General features: G+C 35.7%; 2 protein-coding genes across 7 annotated transcripts in view; one reads left to right on the top strand and one right to left on the bottom strand.

Moving 5' to 3' along the window:
* LOC109094345 (pleckstrin homology domain-containing family G member 3) overlaps positions 1 to 19916 on the top strand; it is a 55646-nt gene extending 35730 nt beyond the window's left edge. For 3 of the 6 annotated variants that reach the window (XM_042746291.1, XM_042746292.1, XM_042746290.1), the window contains 16 exons: positions 4209 to 4309; positions 7206 to 7275; positions 7574 to 7620; positions 8357 to 8507; positions 9355 to 9486; positions 9613 to 9795; positions 9982 to 10074; positions 11825 to 11911; positions 12012 to 12045; positions 12167 to 12262; positions 12357 to 12389; positions 12939 to 12949; positions 13902 to 14252; positions 15672 to 15780; positions 16033 to 17598; positions 17927 to 19916. In XM_042746291.1, the coding sequence (XP_042602225.1) occupies positions 4209 to 4309; positions 7206 to 7275; positions 7574 to 7620; positions 8357 to 8507; positions 9355 to 9486; positions 9613 to 9795; positions 9982 to 10074; positions 11825 to 11911; positions 12012 to 12045; positions 12167 to 12262; positions 12357 to 12389; positions 12939 to 12949; positions 13902 to 14252; positions 15672 to 15780; positions 16033 to 17598; positions 17927 to 18870 (4008 nt within the window). In that variant the 3' untranslated portion in view covers positions 18871 to 19916. Of the gene's footprint in view, positions 1 to 4208; positions 4310 to 4955; positions 6471 to 7205; positions 7276 to 7573; positions 7621 to 8356; positions 8508 to 9354; positions 9487 to 9612; positions 9796 to 9981; positions 10075 to 11824; positions 11912 to 12011; positions 12046 to 12166; positions 12263 to 12356; positions 12390 to 12938; positions 12950 to 13901; positions 14253 to 15671; positions 15781 to 16032; positions 17599 to 17926 lie in introns of those variants that run through there. The other 3 variants (XM_042746293.1, XM_042746295.1, XM_042746294.1) reach the window with 3 other exon arrangements.
* Positions 19917 to 21215: 1299 nt separating this feature from the next.
* The window catches only part of cep170bb (centrosomal protein 170Bb), a 30650-nt gene continuing 27373 nt past the window's right edge, over positions 21216 to 24492 (bottom strand). The window contains 3 exon segments of the mRNA XM_042746296.1: positions 21216 to 23477; positions 23580 to 23631; positions 23725 to 23818. Of these exon segments, the coding sequence (XP_042602230.1) occupies positions 23302 to 23477; positions 23580 to 23631; positions 23725 to 23818 (322 nt within the window). The 3' untranslated portion in view covers positions 21216 to 23301.

The raw sequence follows: 24492 nt of genomic DNA, 5'->3' as shown, positions 1-24492 counted from the left end.
TAGTATGTCCTCCAGAACCTAAAGTATATTGCTCTGACCCTTCTTGGCACTGAGTGTATAAGTTCATGACAAATTTTCACATCTGTCCTGTTTAACTCCTGGACGACCTCCTAGCAGTTATAATACATCCTTTATTTAAAATTTTGTTATTATTCACTTACCCCCATGTCGTTCCAAACCCGTATTGTGTTCGTTAATATTCGGAAGCAATTTTTAAGATATTTTGGATGAAGACAGGGAGGAAAACTGTCCCATAGACTGCCAAGTAAGTAACACTGTCAATGTCCAGGAAAGTATGAAAAGCATCGTCAGAATAGTCCATCTGCCATCAGTGATTCAACCTTAACGTTATGAAGCGACGAGAATACTTTTTGTACATGAAGATAGTCTCAAGCCTCCCGGTTTTCATCCAAAATATCTTAAATTGTGTTCTGAAGACGGACTAAGCTTTTACGGGTTTGGAACGACATGGGGGTAAGTGAATAATGACCAAATTTTCATTTTGCAGTGGAGTAACCCTTTAAATGCTCTGGTCTTTAATGGGGAGTTTTGTTTTTATTGTGTATTTTTGATCTTTTTATGCTGCTCAAGAGTGTTAAGAGTGTTAAAGCTGCAGTTGGTAACTTTTGGGGCTTGCGTCTGGCGGAAGAACATAGTAGCCGGAGCTACTTCTCTCCAATATAAACAAAATCCACCGCTCCCGGCTCTTCTGGTCCAATCAGCGCAGGGCTGTGCCACAGTGTTGTTTTGTGTTGAAAATGTAAAAAATATATGTAATGAGCGAGTACATCATGAATCCATTTTCCAAACCGTGTTTTTGTCTTATCCTGAATCACTATGGTACGCCTATAATAAGTGTTTATATTCAGACTATTTTAGTCTGGTCGGGGTCGGCAACGCTGCAGAGTAGCACAGTACCTGTGTGACTCGCCATAGATGTAAACAGAGAGAAGTAGCTCCGGCTACAATGTTCTTCCGCCAGACGCAAGCCCCAAAAGTTACCGACTGCAGCTTTAAGGGAATGAGGGAAGGGTAGCATCTTCTGTTGCAAGTTTTTGTATTACATCACACAGTAGTGTGTGAATTCATGCCAGCATTGATAAAGCACAACTCAATCACACCTTCAGCACTCATTCATCCCTACATAAAAGCTTAACTACCACTGAAAGTCACTGTGGGTACAAAGCACTTCTCACTGTACTCCTCCACTAGTAACACCAGAACATTTTGGATGCTTTTGGATCCAAAATGATTGACTTGGTCTCTTGAGACCAGAGTATGGATTCCCAGAAGTTTCTATTTTGTAAACATGGGCCTTTGGCTACAGTAGGTAGTTCTAGTGGTGACAAGAAGCATGTATGTCACTTCTGCAGGCTGCGTCTTACTCTGTGAGATAAAGTGTCACTCTTTTCATAGCTTTTGCCGGCTCTGAGACACTTGCATGTTATTTCTCCTAGTATTTTTTTTTTTTTTGGCAAAAATTCACTCATCACTAAATGAAAACTTGAAGTGAAGACCTGATTATTTCAGGAGCCTTATCACAAGTCCATTGTTTTTGAATGTTCGTGCTACTTCTGCTATATTTTCACACTTAAAACAATATTTTGGAGAATATCTGCTGAACACAGCTTACGCGCTTCTGTGTCAGCTGCGACACAGGGATGCACTGTTTTTGTTCAAATCAAAACGTAAATACATGCGGAAAACAAAACCTTGTGGCGTGGCTGACACAGAAGAGCATACGCTGCCTGCGTTCAGTGGATATTCTGCAAAATAGCGCTACAGTGATGTGGAGAGACACAGAGGACACGAATTGTTAAAGTCATTATATTTGTTTTCTTCGCATACAAAAAGTTTTCTCATCGCTTCATAACATTACGGTTGAATCACTGATGGCAGATGGACTATTCTGAAGATGTCTTGCATACTTTTCTGGACCTTGACAGTGTAATTTACTTGGCAGTCTATGGGACAGTCTCAAGCCTCCCTGTTTTCATCCAAAATATCTTAAATTTTGTTCCCGAAGACAAACAAAGATTTTACAGGTTTGGAACGACATGGGGGTAAGTGATTAATGACAAAATTTTCATTTTGCGGAGGAGTAACCCTTTAAGGGAGGTTGAATTGAGGTTTTTCAGGTTTTGTAAGGTGTGGGGGTAGGTGTTTATGATGTAATCCATTAAGGGAAGGAATTAAGGCCTTATCATAGACTGTAAAAAAATATGGACGTAGTGTCCGTGACGTCACCCATAGACTCCTCAATAGCGGTTTTGAAGCTCAAAGTGTGCAGAGCGGGCCATCGCCATCTTGGCAGCGCGTCACCGCGTGACTCTCCCGGATAATCGAAAATGGGCAAAAAGGCGGGAGCTGGTTGCTGAAGCCACGCCCACCTAGCGCGATGGCATTGTCAGCAGCGGCAATCCAGCTGTCACTCAAGTGGCCACGCCCTTAATTATGCAGAACTTTAAGGCTTAATAAAATTTAAACGGATGAGTTATAAAAAAATTCACCCCCCTCACAGTTGTCATGAAGGGCAAAATTAGCAATATAGACCAAAATCATTTTTTGAACCAGGCTGTAAACATGTTTTTTTCTGCTGTAAAGTTGGGCATTTTAACATGGGGAGTCTATGGGACTGACTACCTTTTGCAGCCAGCCTCAAGCGGCCAGTCGATGAATTACAGTTTTAGTCACTTCCTTATTGGCTTCACGAGAGAGAGCGCGAGGTTGCCGCTCGGGCCTTATTAGAAATAGACAGACACTATACTCATATATAGCAATATTTAAATAGTGCTGCTGTCTGATCAGAGCTCGATATAAATAGTTTTTGTGGTAAACTGAGGTGGGTCATAAAGATGTAACTGAATTAATTTCTCGTGTTTTTTGTGGATTTTGTGGGTGGTGCTTTTGTTTATTTTGTATTTGAAGTAGTGAAATTAGTTGACAAATTCTCTTGATTGTTTAGAACCAATTTTCAAATCAATATGAGATTTGTTTACACACAGTCATTGAGGTTTTAAGTAGATTAGTGATTTTAAGTAGATTTGAGTTTTTGTTCATTGGCTCTGAATCTCAAGATGCATACCTAGTTTCAACATTACTTATTCTTCAGACATTCTGCTTTAAATACAACAGGTATCAGCTGTATACAAATGACCAACGTTTGCTTTTCAGCCACTAAAAGAATGGGACTGAACGATATAGGGCCTTGAAAATGAAGACTCAAAAAAAAAATGATTAAGAACTAGAATCTAATATCATATTGCGATTTTTTCCTTGAGTTATAGGCATGCAAACTTTGGAAAAAGAATAGTTATGGCACTTAGACAGGTATGTTCAATGCAGTTGTTTTGACAGAATTAAACAAGCTACAAATCTAGTTTCAACATTATTTGTTCTTCAGACATTCCTCTTTAAACACATTTGGTTTCTGACCACTAAAAATATGTACATTTTAACAATTTACTCCTGGAGTCATGTTAAAATCCCAAAATCTCTGGAACCGAACCATATAGGGCCTTAAAAATTAAGATGCCAAAAGGAAAGTTTGTTAAGACCCAATATCTAAAAGGGCATTAAGATATCTTCTATACTTCTTTACAGGCATGCAAACTTTGAAAAAAAAAAAACAACAACTGAAAAGTGCTGTTTGCCCATTTTTTCTAATAGTCACCATTGGTAATGCAACAAAGATTGCTAAAGTGAACAGATTTTACTAACAGACCTACCGATCTCCATGTAAAAATAACATTATGATGCTGCCATCTCTCTGAAGTCATTTTTACCCCCTTAGCTCTGAATCTCAGGTAAAACTCTCTACAAAATAGTGGATTAATCAGTAAATATTCATCCATGACATTTAATATTTTTGCCTTCATTACTATACATGTCTGTCTTTATTCAGAAAAAAAATATTAGCAAAATCAAAAATTTGAGTCGGGGACCTGGTTGAGTTTACACGGAATGATAGAGTAAATATAAAAATATTTAGAAAATATGGATTTTGGTTTGGCACTTTTGTGCTGTTTCAGTTTAAAAGACATCATTTCAGTCATTACCTGTTAAAAATGCAAATATTGGCTAATGCACATTGATATGCTTACCAATATAGTGTGCAACTTTTGTGATAATCTTTAAAAAAAAAAAATTGTTAAAAAATCTGCAGTTTCATGCAAGTCGAGTATTTAAGATTGATTTTCTTTTTGCAGGACTACCTTGCTCACATTATAGATACAGGAGATCTTCCCATCAAGCCAGAACAGGTGTGTGCTCTGTTTGGAAACATAGAGGACATTTATGAGTTTAACAGGTAAGAAATCAATCATTTTTAGCTTGTTTTTGCAGCCCAACAAAACTACAACCAGCACCAGTCATTTATTGATGCATGTACAGACACAGGAATGCATAGGTTTTCTATACAAATAACAATCTTAATTTGAAGACATTATAATGTTATTTTAATTTCTTATTTAATAGCAAAGGTGACTAAAGGCTGAAAGATGACTGTAGCAGTTTTACTAGAGCCCACACCAAAGGATGATTTTTTTTTTTTTTTTACTGTTTTGCAGTTGTCACCTAAATGCTGATGATTAAATGAAGTAAATAATAATAAAACAAAATTAACAGAATATTGAAAGAATGATGAATAGCTGTTCCTGACAGGTATTTATTGATGAATGAAGTCCACACAAAATGTTTGTCTTTTGGTCTACTAAACGATTGAGTCACCAACTCATTAATTTGGGTGGGTGGAATGACTGAAATCTATGGATCTTATAATATGACAAAACTAATTTAATTTGTGTGTAAATTTTAATTATCGACAAGTGTCATTTAACAAAACTGAATATTATGTGGCATTTAACATAGTTCTGAATCTGATGTTTTTTTTTTTTTTTTTTTTTTTTTTTTTTTTTTTTTTTTTTTTACTTGAATATTAAACATTTGAAATTTAACAGTTTTTATGGCAGAGTTTTATAGACATATTTTCAAACAGCAATTTTTTTTTGTTCTGAAATCTTAGAAAGCAAATATCCAGTTTTTAAAAACTGGTTTCTTAAAAGTTTTCAAGATGAAGAGGAAATTCGGAACATCAGATTCAATATTCTAAAATTCAGTACTCAGAAATTCGGATCATGCAGAAAGTAGGTCAGAGGTAATCCACAGGGAAGAGTAGATGATCTCCGAAAAGTCAAGTAGTTAGTAGTTTTCTGGCATGAGTGTGCGGTTCAAGATCTACCTGATCATGAATTGTCCAGAGGTAGCCTAAGTGATTCTTAAACATTTACTTGAAGCTGCACACCGATCATTGTATGATACCAAAGTACCGCAAGAGCGATTTGAAAGCATAAGGAGCCATCTGCTTTTCTCTCTATAGCTCTCGTGAAATAATGTCATACAATGATTAATCTGCACAGTGCTAACAGCCAAAACCTGGATATTTTAGGCAATATAGAAATCCTGGCTAGGGTGCGTCCCATAAAAATGGCCCGTATGGTCACCCTACATATAAGTAACCAAATCTCATGGTGCTTACATAGATTGAGTTCATGTGAAGCACCTTTTACTTGGAACCAAGCTGAGACACTGCTAATGAGACACTGAAAACACAACAAATCATGAGCTGCTCACTTGTGAATGAACACAGTATTTTTTTTATTTTTTTTATTTTTACAGTCGCACAGTAATTTTCAATTGCAGAATGTGACTGAAATGGTACTGTAGAGCCCTGGGTTGATACCTATTTTTGTAGCTTTGTCACATTTGCTAGGCATGTGCCTTCATACTCACATGTACAAAGAGTCCTTTTTGTTCGAGCACACTCCCTGCTTTAACATGATATGAAAAAGAAAAGAGAGAAACTACTAAACTGTCCGAATAAGCTTATGCTTACAGTATGTTAAGAATTTATAAATTATCCATTTTTTTAATTTTTCATGAATATTTTTCAAATTTGAAATAACATTTGCAAATATATAAATTTGTTAGATGTTTTAATTCAAAGTCAATTGCAGTCCACTCATTTAGCCAGTATGTCTGTTTTCTGAAAATCAAACATATTACCTTGCTGTTGTTAGTGCCATGCTGTACCTGACATTAAAAACTTTAGAGGTGCACTTTTATTTTTTGTGTGATTTGGTACATAAACTAGAATGAGAATGTCCCTCTGCCTAACAAATCATAAAGAACAATTGTGTGGACAAAAATCTACTTATATCTGTTAATGTTAGGTAATCAGTAGCATATAGGTGGCTTAAAGCTGTGACTCTAGATTAGAGCTTTTAACAGTTTTTTTTTTTTTTCTCATGCTGTTCCATAAAAAAGGCTTTATGGAGCCTTGAACACACAGGGTTCTTCACCTTTTCCCATCTAACCAATCATCAGTATATTGTTTTTGAACATTGTCTGCTCACCTGTTGTCAGGTGTTGGTCTTACTGCAGAGAGATACTTTTCTCCTCAATACCATACAGTAAGTGAGTGAATAATTGCCATATTTCTGCTTGTGATATGTCACAAATGCATGACACAGAAAGTGTAGACTTCTGTATGCTGTGGGGTTTGCTGTGGATATCTAAGCCCTGAGTTTTGCTTTCAAATCCGTTTAAACATGGACTGAACTACACTTAATGGACAGGAGATTCAGATTTCTTATAACAGTGGCAAAGCAAATGCTGTCTGTTCAAATGAAAGGTAATACAGTGAATCTAGCAATCAAGTATTCTTACTTTTAAAAATATTGCCATTCAATTATTTGTTGTTTGCAATTTCAAATTTCAAATCACCAAAAAAAAAAAAAAAAAGTTTTGGTTTAAAGGGATAGTGATTATTATTTATACATGTAATCTTTTATGCAATAGTGTATTTTTTCATGTTCATTTTTTAAGTGATTTTTATTTTAATACAATTAAAGAGATTTAAGGTGTTACATCAAGGCATTGCTTTATTAATCACACCCATGGACATAGAAAGAGTGGTAAGAGACATTCATTTTTTTTACTGACCACAGGTAGAGCAGGATGACTGACTTGCAGACTGCATGTGCTGTTAATTCTCTATCACAAGGCCTTTTGCAAGCTTAAAGCTATAATGGCCTTAATGGGGTTGTTTTTCTTTACAGAAGTGTGCAGCGCATGTGGTGTTTTAATAATCATTAGTTACAGTAAATGTTTTGTGGTCCATAAACATGCTTTTTCTTTACTTTTAGTGAGCTCCTTCAATCATTGGACATGTGTGACAATGATCCTGTGGCCATTGCCAGATGCTTTGTGATCAAGGTGAAGTTCAAGCTGAACCAGTGCCTTTCAAGGCTTTAAATCTGATCTGATGTTTATGAAACTAAACAGGAAATATATCTGTAATGATGAGTGTTTGTTTATTCATTAAATTCCTTAACATCCTTACTTGAAAACAATTTCAAAATACACAAGCTTTCGAAAAATAGTTCTATAATTACAATGTATGATGATTTCCAAATCGAATTATGTAAATGAGGCAGCTGAATATTTGCATTGTGTGATGTGATTGTGTGTCGTTGAGAAAAACTTTACTGACTTTGGTTTTCATCTGTTTTAGCGTGAATATTTTGACATCTACACACAATATTGCACCAACTACCCAAAGTAAGTTGCACTGAATGCCCAAAGTGACACACATTATGTTGAAGAGCCTCTGGCTAGATGGTCATATTTGTGTAATTTTTCCTGCACCAAAGAAAAGCACCTTTGGTTTCTGTCTAATATGGGGGAGTTCAAATATTACCTGGACATTTCTTGACAGGATTTATGAGATTCAGACTTTAATGCATATAATATTCATCAAACGTTGTTAAACTGCATCAAAACTATAAGTGTTTTTCAATTCAATAACTTATATTAATGCAGTGGTTGGTCAAATAATTCATGACCAATAAGGTTTTTAATACCTGAACAAGCACACAAATTCAGGGTCAATACCAGACATTACTGAACCAATGTGTGGGGACAGTAAAATACATTACATATTTATTTTGCCATAGCAGCAGTAGTTACAAAACAATCTACAGACAAAACATCAGTAAAATCAAGCACAGACATAAAATCGTTATGCAGTTTAAAAAAAAAAGAGTTATGTGTATTATGTGATATGTGTACAGTTTTAGATGGATGTAGATGTAGATGTCATCGTTACTACAAGTCAACCACCAGTCAATAGTGATAGGTTTTACTTAGGTGCTACTTCTGTTTGGAGCATTATGTATTTCCTTTATAAACTTTGATTATTAATGAATTATCAGAGTTTTTGTTATCATCAGTTTGTGCAGTGACATATTTGTTAGTGAGGTGTGCTGTGTTTTAACTGTTCAAACTCTCTCCATAGCTCTGTGGCTGCTCTAACAGACTGCATGAGAAACAAAACTCTTGCCAAGTTCTTCAGGGAGAGGCAAGCTGCTTTAAAGCGATCCCTGCCTCTGGGATCTTACCTTCTCAAGCCTGTCCAGAGGATCCTCAAATATCATCTTTTACTACAGGTTAGACAACAACTCTCAGGATAATACTTTAGTTTAAAGGCTTCAAATCACCCACCGTGAGCAATGCTTCCATCATCATGCATGATCAATTTTGTTGGACTATGATAGTTTTTTTGCATTTGGAAATTGAGTTTTTTTTTTCTTTCTCTTTCTGTACAATTCTTGTGCATTTGCAAGATATTTATTGAAAGACTTAAGGGGAAAGAGTTTTGTCTTTGTTTACATCAAAGGCTGTGCATTTAATCAATCTACAGCAGTGATTCTAGTGGGGCCCGCTAGGGGGCCTCAGTAAACTTCCAATTGGTTTAAATCTGACTTAAAATTATATAAAATGAGACAAAACAACAATTAAAATTAAAAAGATAAAATAATAAAAATCAAGATATTGTTATTATTTCTTTTACCCCCCCTCAACAACTCTTTTTAATTGAGGAACCAGGATTGCCAAAGACTTTGAAATTATGGATATATGAGGGAATCCCCTTAATCTTTGTCCAGTAAATCACAAACAGCTGGAAAAGTCTTGGGGCCTTCGAATATTGTTGTGGACAATGGGGGGCCTTGGAGTCAAAAAGATTGAGAACTGTTGCTCTACACTATTTTGCTGTAAATCCATTGGTCACTTGGTAATAGAGTATGATACTTGGGAAGAAATCATATTTATGCTGATGCATTTATATTTTTTTATTTTTTTTAGCCTGTAATGTAAATTATTGTGAATATTGTTGGGCCTGTACAGTTTAAGGTAATGTTGAAAGAATACCATGGCTGATTTCGTGACTGACATTTTTGTTGCTTTTATGCAATAAAAATTTTTGTATTCATTTGGATGTTCTTTATATTGTAGGAGATTGCCAAGCACTTTGATCCAGAGGAGGAGGGTTATGAGGTGGTGGAGGAGGCCATATACACTATGACTGGTGTTGCGTGGTATATAAACGACATGAAGAGAAAACATGAACATGCAGTCCGTCTTCAGGTGAGCTTGCAAACACACAAGAAGTTGTGTTATGAGCATGTTTCACTGGTTTTGTTTATGTGCTCACCATGTTTAGTGAAGATATTATCCAATTCATGAGCTCTGTACCTCCATAACCTGTCTCAGGAGGTCCAGTCTCTGCTCATAAACTGGAAGGGACCTGATCTGACTACATATGGAGAATTGGTTCTCGAGGGCACCTTTCGTGTCCAACGTGCCAAGAATGAACGTACGTTCTTTCTCTTTGACCGCATGCTCCTTATCACCAAACGCAGAGGAGAACATTACGTCTATAAGACCCACATCTCGGTATGACTTTATCTGTTTTCATAGAGAAGTACTTTTTTTTTCATTCATTTATTGTCGGAACAGTCAGCACTAATTTAGTGTGAAGCCTTTACCTCTTATGAATTTTAAGAGGCGAAAAAGAGGTAATGCCTCTTGTTTGGTGAAGGTGCCATTGTTTTATCTCTTGTTTCTCTTTCCTTACCACAGTGCTCTACACTCATGTTGATTGAGAGTGCCAAGGATTCCCTGTGCTTCAGTGTCACTCATTACAAGCATCCCAAACAACCTCATTCTGTGCAGGTGTGTCTTCAATTATTAATTATTAGAAGATCATTATTTTCTGATTGCTGTGTAACATGTATTCCATTTCTACAAAAAAGTAGAAATCTGTTTTTTTAAATATGCTTACAGACAAATCATGTGCAAATGAATTACTTAACATCATCTCTGCAACATCATTGTACTTAAGATAGTCTTTAAAATGTGGTTTGAAACCCATTTCCTACTGTTAAACGTGTAACCAATCCCGTCAACTTGTGTAGCTTTTCATATCATTAGCAAAGCATTTCTACCTAAGGGTGTTGATAATTAGGGGGTAGCTATTTGAGATCCCGAATGGAAACATGGTTTGTGTAGGTCCTGTCCTGTCCTTACTGGTGTCCCACGGGGCTCATTTCTTTGTCCCTTGTTTTATACCATTTATATTAACCCACTTGGCCAGCTTTTTAGCTCTCTTGACCTTAACTGTCATTTTTATACTGATGACACTCAGATTTATATACATTGACGTTTCTCATCTTTTCAACTGTATTTTTGAGATTATGGATATGGATCCCTAATAATTTTCTGTTAAAATGCTTTTTGGCTCTCCCCATCAGCTGCATAGATTCTCTTGAGATTCTCTCACTGTGGCTTTTTTTTTTTTTTCTTAAAACACAACTTTGCTTGAGGAATGATAGGGCCTTTTTATCCTTTGGTCCAAAATTGTGGAATTCTCACCTGGCTGAGATTAGGAATGCAAATTCATCAGGCATTTTTACAATTCATCTTAAAACATTTTATTTTAGAATAGCTTTTACTTGATTATCTGTTCTTTTGTAATTGTTGTTGTTTGTTATATTTAAAGTGTAATGTTTTACATTGTTGTGCAAAGCACTTTGACAAAGTTTTTTTTTAAATTGCTGTACGAAATAAACATTATTATTATTATTATTATTATTATTACCATTATTATTACCATTCTGATATCACCTTGTAGACAACCCTGTATAATTCACTCTTCCTCTTTTTCGGAATTAATCATTTATTCAACAGATTAATCTTTCAAAACCGATTAATATTGCCACTTTGTAGCATTTACTACTTCAGTTAACTAAGTAAAAATTGAGCATGTAGTCTGAGCTGGGGTGATTAAATTAATGTACATATTGATGACATATACTAAATTAGTTAAGGGTATAGTGTTATATTCAAGCTATTTTAAGGCATGAAAAAATTATTTACACGGCAAAAACATTAAATATCTCATTTTGATTATTAAAGATGAGTTTTAAGGAATAAAATTTGTGACTGCAGGGGGATTTTAAAGAATCTTTATGCAGTTCTTGCCGTAAAATGACTATTCAAAGTTATCTGCCATATATCAAATGTCCACTTTCACTGAAGCTCTTAGATCAATGATAAAACATTGTAAGATTTGGTTTAAAGACATTTCAGATCCAGTGATATTTGTTGCTGTTGATACTCAACATGCATTATTGATGCCATATTTGAGTGCAAATGTTTTTTTTGCTGTTCGTAAAACAAAGCTATCCTATGGCTTTAGAAGACCTAAAATAACCACACATAATATATTGTGTTGGATGGACTACTATCATGTTGTTCTCGTTGGATCTTGAAAGCTCATGCTTACTATGAGCTGTCACTGTATGAAAATTCTTTAAAATGGAGATCCTCCTTGTAAGCATATGGGTTTGAGTAAATAATAATTTAAAAATATATAATTTTCCTATTGTTTTTATGTTTCTACAACTCATCTTATTTTCACTAGGCTAAGACGGTGGAGGAAAAAAAATTATGGGCTCATCACATTAAACGGCTCATTCTAGAGAACCATCAGGCTGTGATACCACAAAAGGTATGCAGTGAATTCTTAAAAAAAAAAAAATTACTAGGTTTTGTAGTTAAAATATCTAAAATTATTTTGGACAGATAATTATTTTGTGTTTTTCTTTTAGGCAAAGGAAGCAATCTTGGAGATGGATTCTATTTGTAAATATTTCTTACCACTCATGAACCTAATTTCATATCATTTTTTTTTATTTTTTATTTTTTTATGAAAAAAAAAATGTCATGGGCCTGTTTTGATGGATAACTTTTTTATTTTTTTCAGACAAAAAATATAGGTATAGTCCAGAGAGGCTCAAAAAGTCTGTGTCATGCCAGTCAGAGGAGTTTTCTAACTCTAGACAAGGCCGGAGACAGTCAGGTGAGTTCCCAATCTAAGTCTTGGTCTTAACTTATCTTTTTTTAATTAAAATTTCAGTTTTACAAAGTTGGTCTACTACTTTATCTTCCAACAGAACCATCTAAAGAAATCCTAAAGAACACTGAAGGTAAATCTCCATGTGTCCATTCTGTTTTAACTTTACGTAAAGATATTTTCCTATATTTAAATAAAAAGTTTCTAAGTGTTAGCTGCTGGCATGTAATAATGATACAGTGGGATCAGACACTAGTGAAAATGTGTCTATTTTTCTTGTGTAATAAAACATTTAAATTGTATTATTAACTTTAATTTAAGCAGAATGTTTAACTGAAAACATTTACCAAAAAATATCTGAATATCTGTTTTTGCTTTGTCACTCTTTTTTTTAATGAATGTGCCACTCAAGTGAAAAAAAAATTCAAACCTGAAAATCCATGTTACCTAGCATTATTTGAGAATGTTCCAAGCAATATTGTGCTTAAGTGAAAGCTAGAAGTTCTACAAAGTATAGCTAATGTCACAAATGTGCTAACATTTTCATAATAGAAAAGAAAAGAAAAGAAAAGAAAAGAAAAGAAAAGAAAAAAGTAATGTTATAAACTGTTGATAAAAATGCCTTCAAATTTACTCATATTCTCTTTCTTTTATCTGGCTGATGTCTGGGTGAATTCTTCAGTAATACTTAAGGTAAGAATCCATTAAATCAACCAAAAGGAACATTTAGAATTCATTTAGATGTGGTTATAAAAAACTACAAAGACAGTATATTAAAAAAACACAAAGAATGCTAGAAACCACACAAGCAGAAGGTACAAATTATGCTTTTTTTATTTGATGTGATGTTTACTTTATGGTCCACAGATTGTTGAAATGTTGAAGATGGGTGTGTAAAAGTACAAATACTGACAAATAAAATAAAACACTCAAGAAGTAGTAAAAGTAATAATGTTTATAATGACTAGGTAAAAGTAAAAAAATAGAGTTTCCAATGAAAAGACTACTCAGGTAGCGAGTTACCAGATAGGATCTGATCTGATTAGGAGCAAACATGATGATGATGAAGTGAAGTCAGTAACATGTATGGCATGAAGGTTGTTTCTCTGTGCAAGCGTGAGAAATGGTGTCAAAATATTGGAACATAAATAGTACAGTTGGCCAATGTAAAGGTCTTTTCATACCGAGGACAATAACTATTACAATACCTAAAGTAGTTTTAAGAATTTTTTTAATTCTATGAAAATGGGGAACAATAACAACGAGGAACGATATCAATGGAATAACCTTCAGAATGTGGACCAATCAGAATTTAAGCCTGCTTTAAGTACCTAAAGAACATTATCGATCTTGATGTGAATGCGCCTTTTTTCGAAATGCAAAATTTGTACTCGAGTGAGATTTACCCATCATTGAACCTACTTCAAAAAGTACATTTTTAAAAAAGTTACTTAAGTAGAAGTATCAAAGTAAAATGTAGCACATTACTCTATTTTTAGAGTCATGTCAGAGAACAGCTTGTGAGAAGTAAGGCACCTTTATACCCAAAAGGAAATTCTTTTTCCAAAGGGATATTCTTTTTTTCTTGGTTTGGGTCATATCCTTATATCTCCTAAGAAAAAATCTTTGTGACTTCATGCCCCAGCATTCTGACAGTGAGGGGGCATTGGCTGCTGACAGGTGGCCTTTACAAGCCACTGCTAGCGATAGCACTCTTGGTTTATGCGACTCTTCAGCTGAGAAGCCTGTTGCGCAAGACGAATACTCTCCTGAAGCCCTGATTCCCAGTGATAGTGAGGAACCCATCTGTGCCTCACCGTCTCTAAAGGCCGGACTGATGCAAGAGAATGGGGATGAAGCAGAAGGGGAGGGAAGTGACTCTGACGATATTCTAATGGAGGACAACCAGGTAGCTGACTTTGCCAGTTCAATGTTGGCTGCCATTTCCTGCTGGCACTATAGAGCCAGAGCTTTGCTTTCCATGGACTTCACAATGGTGAGGTTCTCTGCCACCAAGGGGATTCTGTCATACCCCAACCTGACCTGCAACATGACATGCATGTCTGCCAAACCTCCCGCCATGTTGCATGTGCTCTCACAGAATGCCTCAATTCACTAACAGCTAACACTGCTTAGCAGAAGCTAACTTTGTAGAGCATCTGGCAAGAAGAGCTAAACAAATTGTAACAAACTTGTTACAGTTCAACACATAAAGCATATATAGTACTTAATTTTCTTACTGTATTGCTGAACGTCACTTTGTTGATATCTAGCAACGGTTATGATTGTTAATGATAAATGTTCACACTTTTTTTTTTTTTTTTTTGCATTCTAATCAGTAGTAATGGCTTTATTGAAAAGCAGGCATTTATTGACACATTTAAAATTTCCTGGAGCCTCCATTATGTCTAACCATGCTTGATATGACAAGTCTAGCAACAAACAATTGGTCTATGCACACTCAACATGTAAATGGGGTGTGATGTGACACTGTCAGAACTGTTCTCTCTGTTTGCAAGCACTATGAAATTTACAGAATAATGCACTGCAACTGAGGAATGTACAGCTAAAGAACATGTTCCTTGACTATATTATGACCAATGCGAGGCTTTACCAGAAGGCATGCTTTTCATGGCTTTCCATATGGAATTAAGGGATTCGTCATATAATATTTAATATACATGAGGAGTAGTAATTCAGGTTCTGTGAGATTTGTGTGTGTACGTGGCTCTCCAATGAAAAAGTCAAAAGCAAGCGCTAAAAAAAACAGCGTTGGTTAGAGGGAAAAAAATCTTTAAAATGGATGAGATACCTCTTATTTGATGTCGCTACATTACGTTGTGTCTAAATAGGACATGGTGAACACTCACTTTCCATATCATACCCGAGTTTACATAACATTGTTTCAAATGTTCAATTGTGCATTAACATAACTGTTTGAAACTACTAAGATTTTTATTTTGGAATTAGTTCTTAACTAACGACCAAGCCCAGATGGAATCTGTGTAAAGTTCTACATATTCTCCACTTTTTGTATGTGTGTATATATATATATATATATATATATATATATATATATATATATATATATATATATATATATATATATATACAACTAATTTAGAAAATTAACACATTTGTAATAATTATGTAAAATATTTTGTCATTTTGTTTAACAAGCAAACATACAAACAATAAATAAATAAAAGAATACACCTTTTCTTCCCAAAATCAGCATGGAAAAAGTCTGCTGATTTCATCTGGGCTTGCTAATGACTCTAACTTTAACTTAATCTGGATGTCTAAATAATTGTTTTACTGTTTGATACTTGTATTGCTTATATAAGACTGTAAATATTTATTAAAAGTTAATTGTTTAATCAAACATCCCTAAAAAAAACATGTTTTATGTTAGGAGGAAGGGGGTTGTGAGGACACTGGGGACAGTTTTAAAGGAGAAAATGACCCATCAGTTAAACAGCTGGAGGCAAATCTCAAGGATGAAAAATATATCTCAGAACAGGTTAGTTGTTTAATTAAAATTGTTTCATTTGTTTTTTTAGCAAAATTGTATTAGTGCTTTACACCTAGGACTAAAATTCTACTTACTGATTGTAAGTTGCTTTAGTAAGTAACCGGTTACCTAACCCATGGTTTGAAGACATGTTTTGTATCTTGAGGTGGTTGGCAATACCTAGCTGTATTTGAAACAAACCCCGAGATCAATGAAATTAGCCTATAACTGTATCTTGATTTCCCCTTCTTACACTCTCAAGACAAATCACAAAACCTGGAAATAACCTCTTGCTGGGGTTCCACTGAGAAATTGAAGCCAGATGTGTTTTGTGATCCAGAGTCCAAAGAGATGGACAAACAGGTCCCAGATATTCAGGATCTGGAGTCTGCAAGAGACAAAGATGATCAGAAAGGTTCTAAAGAAGAGGCCTCATCTCTGTTACAGCAGGAAGACACACCTGGTGATTCTTCAGAGGAAGAGGAGGATGTAGAGGAGAAACCAGACTCCAGTAGCATCCTACCATCATCTGTGCTTGATAAGGCCAGTGCCATTGCTGAACACTTTGTGTGTAATGCACGGCGTAGTAGCGTCAGCACAGAAGAAATGCGCTCCCTCGGTTGCGTATCTCCACATCTTCCCAGCAGGACCGGGAGCACTGTAAGTCTAGGAGATTCCCATGAGCGCCAACATCACCTTGCTGGCACTTGCTCTGAGTCACATGGAGTTCCACTGACCCAGGAAGCCCTTGCATCAGTAGACTTCACGATCGGGTCATCTGGGGAGGACAGTCTTTTTGACTCGGATCGAAGCATCTTCAAAAGAAGGGATTCAGTGCTTTCCAGGCAGGACCAACTACTCATTGACAAGATTAGGAGCTACTATGAGAATGCAGAACACCAGGATGCTACATTTAGCCTAAAGCGTAGAGAGAGCCTCACTTACATTCCAAGTGGGCTTGTTAGAAATTCAGTTAGTCGTTTAAACAGCATTCCTAAAGATAAAGGGCTTGCCCAAGAGAAGACCACCAGTACATCTGGACCTGTTATAGCTCATAACTCACTCACAGAATCTCTTTTGGTAACATCGGCTCTGTCAAAGACCAATGCAAATCCAGCTACCCTGGAACAACCTGTTGTCACTGCATCCACAGATTTCTCTAGGCATGACAGAAATGGAGACCTGTTTGACTCTGACATAGATGGTTCCATTAAACCTCAGTCGATAGATGGGAGTCATGAGGAAGAGGTTTTCCGTCCATCCTCTGAGATGATCAAAGTCTGGCAAGATATGGAAAAAGAGGTCACTAGATGTCATGGGGACCTCAAAACACTGAGGCCCAGAGAAATTCCTTATTTTAAAGGCACCAGTCCCAGCCTCTCCAGGAAGGATCCAAACCAGAGAAGAAAGACAGAATCCAAAGGTAACGATGGACTGATTATGTTTGAAGAATCGGATCTGAGCACTATCAGAGAGGAGTCCTCTACACCATTAGCTTTTAAGGAAAAGGAAAACCATGCAGCCAGTGAGAATGATGCCATCAGACCCAGACAATGGGACATTGAAGGTAGACCCCTTAGAGCTCTTGCTCCCCGAGTTATCCAGTTAAGAGCAGAAACTAAAGATGAGATAGACACAGGAGCTCAGTCAGCAGAAGACGCAGATTCATCCCAAAACAAAGTTTTCCATCTTGCAAGGAAATTCAGTCAACGCATCAAGTACACACAACCAATGTTGAGACAGAGGAGTCAGGAGTCAGGAGATACATGCTTTGCCAAGAGAAACCTGCTTTCGGTGGTGGAAGAAAAGCCAGAGAAAGAGGCAAAAGGTAAGGTGGATGCTATTTGACTAGTATTTGTTCATCAAAAAAAAAAAAAAGTTAAATACTATTTTCAACTAATTTTACTTCCATAACAAAACTTATTTTAACATTGATTGATTAGATTGCCACAAGTTAGTGTTCAATGCCTCATTGGAGCTAACTACAGTATAAGCAACTGGGACATGGCTGATAAAACTTTAAGCTCTGATTGTATCAGTTTTGAAATAAATTAGTTGCAGAAATTCTCCTTCGTGAGATTACATTTGTAATATTTTGTATATAATAACATAAAATTATCTGTTCCACTTACATTTGCTATTTTTGTGATTAACAGTTAAAGCAGACTTGATGCTCTTCATGGCTCCGAATGATCAGCCTGATTACGATGGAGGTCAAAAGGCCCAGGTTATGACTCCCAGCCCAGACCACACTTCTTATTCTGTCAGTAGCCCAAAGGTCTTGTCCCCACACCTGTCCCACTCCAGGAGTCCTCTTAGTCCACCACCTGAGAGCTTCAACTGGCCAGACGTCCGTGAACTTTGCTCAAAATATGCACACCTCGGTAGCTCGTCTGCTCCACCACCAGTAGGCAAAAGTCGTTCTGTGGAGGAAAGGATGTTTGACGGCAGTTCTAGAAGACGTTCTAGCTGCTCTTCTAGCCGCTTAGTCACCTCTAATGGCTCCACAGACTCTTCTGTTTACAAGTTTTATCCGGGAACTGGAGAACCAGGAGAATTGCTAACTCGGACCCAGCGTGCGGGTTCTCTGGACCAAAAATTGGGTAGTTTGTACTTGAGTGATCTGCAGAGTCTTCAGAGTAAAAATGCCAGCAGTGGCTTCTATATCTCCGCTCAAGCTACCCTTCCAAATGAGAAGAATATAATTGTGGTTGAGAAAGTACCTGAGGTTACACCACCAGTAGAGATGGACCAGTCAACAAAAGAGTGCAAGAAACAGGAAATGACAACAGATGTAACAGATGACAGCTACGTCCTAATTCGTTCGCCAACATCTCGTGAGAAGATCTCAATCATGGCTGTCATTGACCGCTGTCGGGCATATCAGGAGTCAGAGGAATACCGTTTGAGGGAAGATGGAGGATCTAAGGCAGAACAGTTACCTAAGATTGACAGGTGCAAAAAAACTGAGAAAGCTTCATCCTGTAACGAACACTTAGACAATGCTGTTAAAAATGCACTGGATTCTGGGGAAAAGGCTGATTCTAGTCAACACAGTGTTGTCAAGAATCTCAGAGAAAAATTCCAAAATATAAGATAAAAATCACTTGTTTTATGGTACATCAGTTTGAAATGTGTTTGAAATGTTGTTGGCTGAAATGAAATACTTGCTTCTTTAACCACTGAAGACAAATGTACACAGTATGGTCAGCATATATCATGCTGTAGCCAAATAAATCATCTGTCAAATTTAAACCTCAAAACTAATATTCTTTACATTTTCTATGCTATTTTATGGTATTTCGGACACTGTATGGTCATGTGGCCTGCTGATATTGAGAAACCTGTGGATTTTAATGGTCTAAATGTCGGGGTGAAAGTGTAAATGTTGTACAGTTTTTGTTGTACATTCTTTCTGTTATATCATTTACATATTTGATATAGTAGATATACATGTATGTATTTGGTGGTCATTTTACATAAATGACATTCTTGTTTATAAATATTTCAATTTTGGGTAAGGTATTTCAATTAATGTCGTATTTGAGCCAAGGATTTCTTTAGCAAGAGATAAAGTCTAGTCTATACTACAAAACAAGCCCTAGCAGAGTGATTCGTCTAGACTCTAAATGTTACAAACTATTTGAAAACAAGGTTCTATTGGTTTTATTTTACTTTTAATTGAAAGACAAGTTTTTTAGTAAATATCATGCATTGAAAAGAACTTGTCCCCCCTTTTTACCTAAACCTAGTCTTTGACTAAGGGATTTAGGCATAGATCCCTTTTGTCCAGGAGACTAGATCCAAATGTTTAAAAATGTTTTTTTTTTTTTTTTTAAGCTTACACCAATGATGTTACTTAAGCTTATTTTAAGATTTGTTGTGATCTTCACAACAAATCAGATTTAACATCAGGTTTTGAGGAATGTCACAATTACAAGACAAATATTAACCCTACATGTTTTAGCATCTGGAACACTGCTGGTTTAGCAACCTGTGATAACAGATCTCTCATTGATCACTGTGTGTGTCTGTTATTTATTAAGATTCTGTAGATTTCCATATCTGTCTGACTTATTACAAATGCATCAATAAATACTTGTGAAAGTGAAAATTCTCTCCATAATAAAACCAAAGAAAATTCAACTTGCAGACTTTTTCATGTTCCATGTAAATGACTGTCGTCTTTAGGCCTCTTAATGCAAATCTTATATAGTCAGTCCAGCAATATTTATGACTTCTTTTATGTATCTGTATCCATTTGTTAGAATACAGGTTAATACAGAACTGTTAATACAGTTTTATTAACTGATTTTGGATATCAGACAAGACTTGAATAACATTTGTATGCCAGACAAAACAGATGTCTTCTGATGGGATCTGGTAAAGAGATATATTTATGAAGAACTTTAGTTTAAAACTATTGATTAAAATACATTCTTTCTATTATTTTTAATACTTACATTTGAAGTATTAAAGAAAAAAAGTATACATCATCCTAGCCATTAACTGTAGAATAGACTCTCCACAGTAGTCTCCAGGGGCCTCATTTATGAAATGATGCATGTTTGGTCTAAGATTATTTCTGAAAAGTGCTTAGGGTACAAGAGTCACCTTTCACTACTCCCATAGTGTATGAAAAAAAAAAAAAGAATTAATAATGAAGGAATGTGATGGAGCAGATTTTGTGTGAAAATAAATGTATGAAGTGCCATTTTTCATACAACTACATTAGCTAAAGTAGTTTTTTTTTTTTTTATAGTTAATACTTGTTCAAGACAGTCACTTTAGCAAAGTTATGATGTTTATAACATTTAATAAATGAGGCCCCAGGTCTTCATTTGGGATTGCTAGTTACAGATTATAGTTTTTAAAAGATCAATTGTATGCTATCAACAACAGATTTACAAAAGTGTTAACAAGAAAGGTTGCCTGGACAGCAACATAGTGTTTGCCCAGATCCGGCCCACATCTGGCCCGTATGAAATCCATGTGGACCAGATGTGGGCCGGTTCTGGGCCGAAACTGCTTGCTGTCTTGATGTGGACTTGAAAATAATGGATTCATCATTCACTATTTGGATCAATGAAAATAATGCATTGTTGCACCTGTGTGTTTAAGTCTCCCCCGACACACTCTACTGTACTTAACTGCAAATCTTCAAAATTGCAAAGAGATATGGTGTACATATTTTCATCTCAAATATATTTCCTGCACTAAAGTACTTGTGTAAAATAGGTTATTAATAGCTTAAAATAAATGTATTACAAATTAGATTAGTGGAACCTGTCATCACAAGATAATTGCAGTTGCCACAGGGCAAAGCCATTAAGATTAATTTAACAAAATGCCCAAGTAATGATCCTTAAATTTGCGATTTCAGAATAATATCCAAGAATATTAATAAAACACTGAATATAAATGAAACATTCAATGCTGGCAATGTACAGTGTATTTACAGGCCTTGTATTGTGGGTGACAAGAAAATTACAGAATAAATTTATAAATACATAAGGAGAGCACAAGTACTCCAGCACAAAACATACAATTGCACCTTGTGTGCAATTACTAGGCTTTATAAATGTTAGTTGTACATCAACTTGCTGCAGTACTGCTCTATAAGTGAACACACACACAGCTGTACACAAGTCCTAGCTTTGGCTCACCTACATTACATATGACACACATGCAATAATTCCAAAATAATTATCTCATTTGCATTTGATACATACATCAAACCATCCATAACACACAGCCAAAACTAAAGCAAACTGTTTGATGGTGAGCCGCAAAACCATAAATCTAATGCTGTATACAATCATTTCTTAGTGCAGATATTTAGAAACATTTTTAACATTAAATGGTAAAAAACAAACAAAAAAAAAACCCTGTAATGGAAGATCACAATTACAGACACAAGACAAGTACAATCCTAACATGTCATTTACTAAATAATTTGATGTGTTGATGGGACCCAGTAGACAGAAAGATGTTCTTGTATGTAGTTTGTATGGTTCACTGCACATTCACATTGTTGTCATCAGAAGGTACTGGATGTCACAATAATTCTATATCGGCCAGTCTCAAGCTAAAATAGTTAGGGTAAGATGCCACCCTTAAAGACAATGTGCATTTACTACATTATACAGCATATGAATATTTACATATTTTGTTGCCGGTATTTTAATTGAAGATATGTCATTACAGCAACAATATAAATTCAAACTGAATGATTTCAAGTGAAGATCTCTAAAGTGTACACTGAAATCATGAAAAGAATAATCGTTTATTAAATTAAATGTATCCATGTATTAAATTAAAAACAACATGCTGCTTGAGGCCAATTGTGGGAGAGGCCATCTTATCCCAAATATATAATTTTAGGTAGTCTAATTTTAAGAAGAGCATAGGCATTTATCAATTGTGTTGAGATGACATTTTGTGGCATCAATGGTCAAGAGAAAAATGATCTTGCCCCAAGGGTTATCTTACCCTTTCTTCTGCTAATATATGTGTGATTTTCTAAATTAAATATTTGTGTGACATTATTGTTTTGGATTTCATTCTCTTTTAAAAGATATCTTAACATCATTTTGTGCTTTTAAAACATTCAAAATCACAAATACTTAGAGTATATAACATTTAAAGAATACATGGCTAATGCAAACATGAGGGCCTGTTACATCCAGCTACTTTTTGATTGCTCCAATAGTTTTATGTCATCCTTAATTAAAAACAATCATTTTGTTGCATACAATCATAAAAGCATAATATATAGGGGCAGGGTGAAGGTAACCCGTTTCTCAAGTTTTCACCTGTAGCATACAGAAACAATACTTCACAGCATCACACATAATCATAACACTACATAATCTAGCACTCGCTTACACGCGTAAACAAACACCCCAGACATACATATGTGGTGTAGGTCCAAAACAAAAATACAAAAAGAAACAATCTATGCCAAAAGTTGCATTAAATTTAAAACAGCTCTTGAAGGTTTTTTTTTTTTTTTCTGCAAAGCAAGCTAGTGGCTATACCCCTGTTGAAGGCAAGCACTTATTTAGTATTGTGTATTCACCCATTTTTTTCATGCTGAAGATATGTAGCAGCTAAGTGACAATGAAGATGGATTGAATGCTACATAGTTTTCTCATGGTTTTCAATCAATGAGTCCACAACAGACATGGTACAGGAATACAATGACACACCCACTTATTCACTCAATCATGAATGACAACTTGGCATATAGACAATCATTCAAACAAGCCACAGATTACAACTGTTGAAAAGAACAATGTTTACACCTGCTTTAGCTTGTGAAGTGTGTCCGCAGTCTTTGAGAAAGCATTTGCCGCATATTTGCACCACTAATAGTCTCACAATACTTGTACAAATGTGCCACGAATATGGCAGTTTCCAAAGAGATGTGCAGTACATGATTGACATGGTTGTGTTATTTTTTTTTGTTGTTGTTGTTTTTTGTTTTTTGCAAAGCAAGCTAATGGCTACGCCCTTGTTGAAGGCAAGCTTATACTACATATCGACCTCCCTCGGGCCCCCTGGGCCCTCGCTTTGTACTTGCATTGGCATTAGCAGAAGTGGGGCTGGTAAACTCCTTGGAAGCAGATTTGGTCTTTCCCCCAGGAGAAGTTCCCACTGGGTGAATCTTGAGGATTCCTCCAGGTTCAACAATAGTGTTGATCACTGTGGTATGACAAAGATAAAACACCAATGGATATACTGTAGGGAAGGACCAGAATGTATAGTACATGGTCAAAGTTAAAAATTTAATTCTAATAAACTCACCTTCAAGTTGTCTCTGGACTCTTCGCAGTTCTTGAAGAATAGATGAGATTTCCTATTTGCGAAGTGAGGAAAATATATTACAAAATGAAGAAACATCTCTGGAATTAATGTTTGGTCTTTGGAAATTACATTGAGATGAATGTACCTTATTAGATGTCTTAAGGATGGGAACTTCATTTTCAGCATTGATTTTTGCCTCTATTTCCTCCCAGACCTCTGTCTTGTTATGAAAGAGAGCTCTAAAACAGACATATTTGTGAAATATTTGTGGGACTAAAGAGACAAAAAACAGACACCTGGGGCCTCATTTATAAAGCGTACGTATGCTCAGATTTTATCTTAGAGTGTGCGTATGCTTAAATCCATGCCAACGCTCATATTTATAAAACTTTCTTTGACGTGGAAAAGTGTTTAGCGTCACATCAGTGTCTGAGTAGACGTACACACTTTTTCTTGACGGAGTACTACAGGCTTTTGGAAATGTAGGCTGTTCTTGCAGCTCGCTGTTCTAAATGAAAGAATTTGGATGATGACTGCAATCTTTTACATGTTAATGACATTAATTAGGAGTGGTTTCATAGATTTCACATCTGAAAGAGATGTGTACATGTGTTTTCTGTGCATACATTCATTCTATGAATCATGCGTACACATATTTGAGAAATGATAGTAAGATCAAATATAGGATGGTTTCCGTGCAACATTTTAGAAATGAGGCCCCTGGACAGTATTGCTAGTTCTTTGTTTTAAAGATCTTAATAGAATCAAAAGGCATTGTGTGCTTTGAAAATCCCAGTATACACAGTATATGCTAAAGTAATATTAACCTTTAGCAGATACACACATTTAAAATATATATTTTAAATGTGTGTATATAACTTGGTGCAGTCCAGGATGAGTCATCAGTAATTTT

The sequence above is a fragment of the Cyprinus carpio genome, chromosome B20, assembly GCF_018340385.1.
Source record: "Cyprinus carpio isolate SPL01 chromosome B20, ASM1834038v1, whole genome shotgun sequence".
NCBI lineage: Eukaryota > Metazoa > Chordata > Actinopteri > Cypriniformes > Cyprinidae > Cyprinus > Cyprinus carpio.
This window is presented reverse-complemented; position numbering and strand designations above follow the sequence as displayed.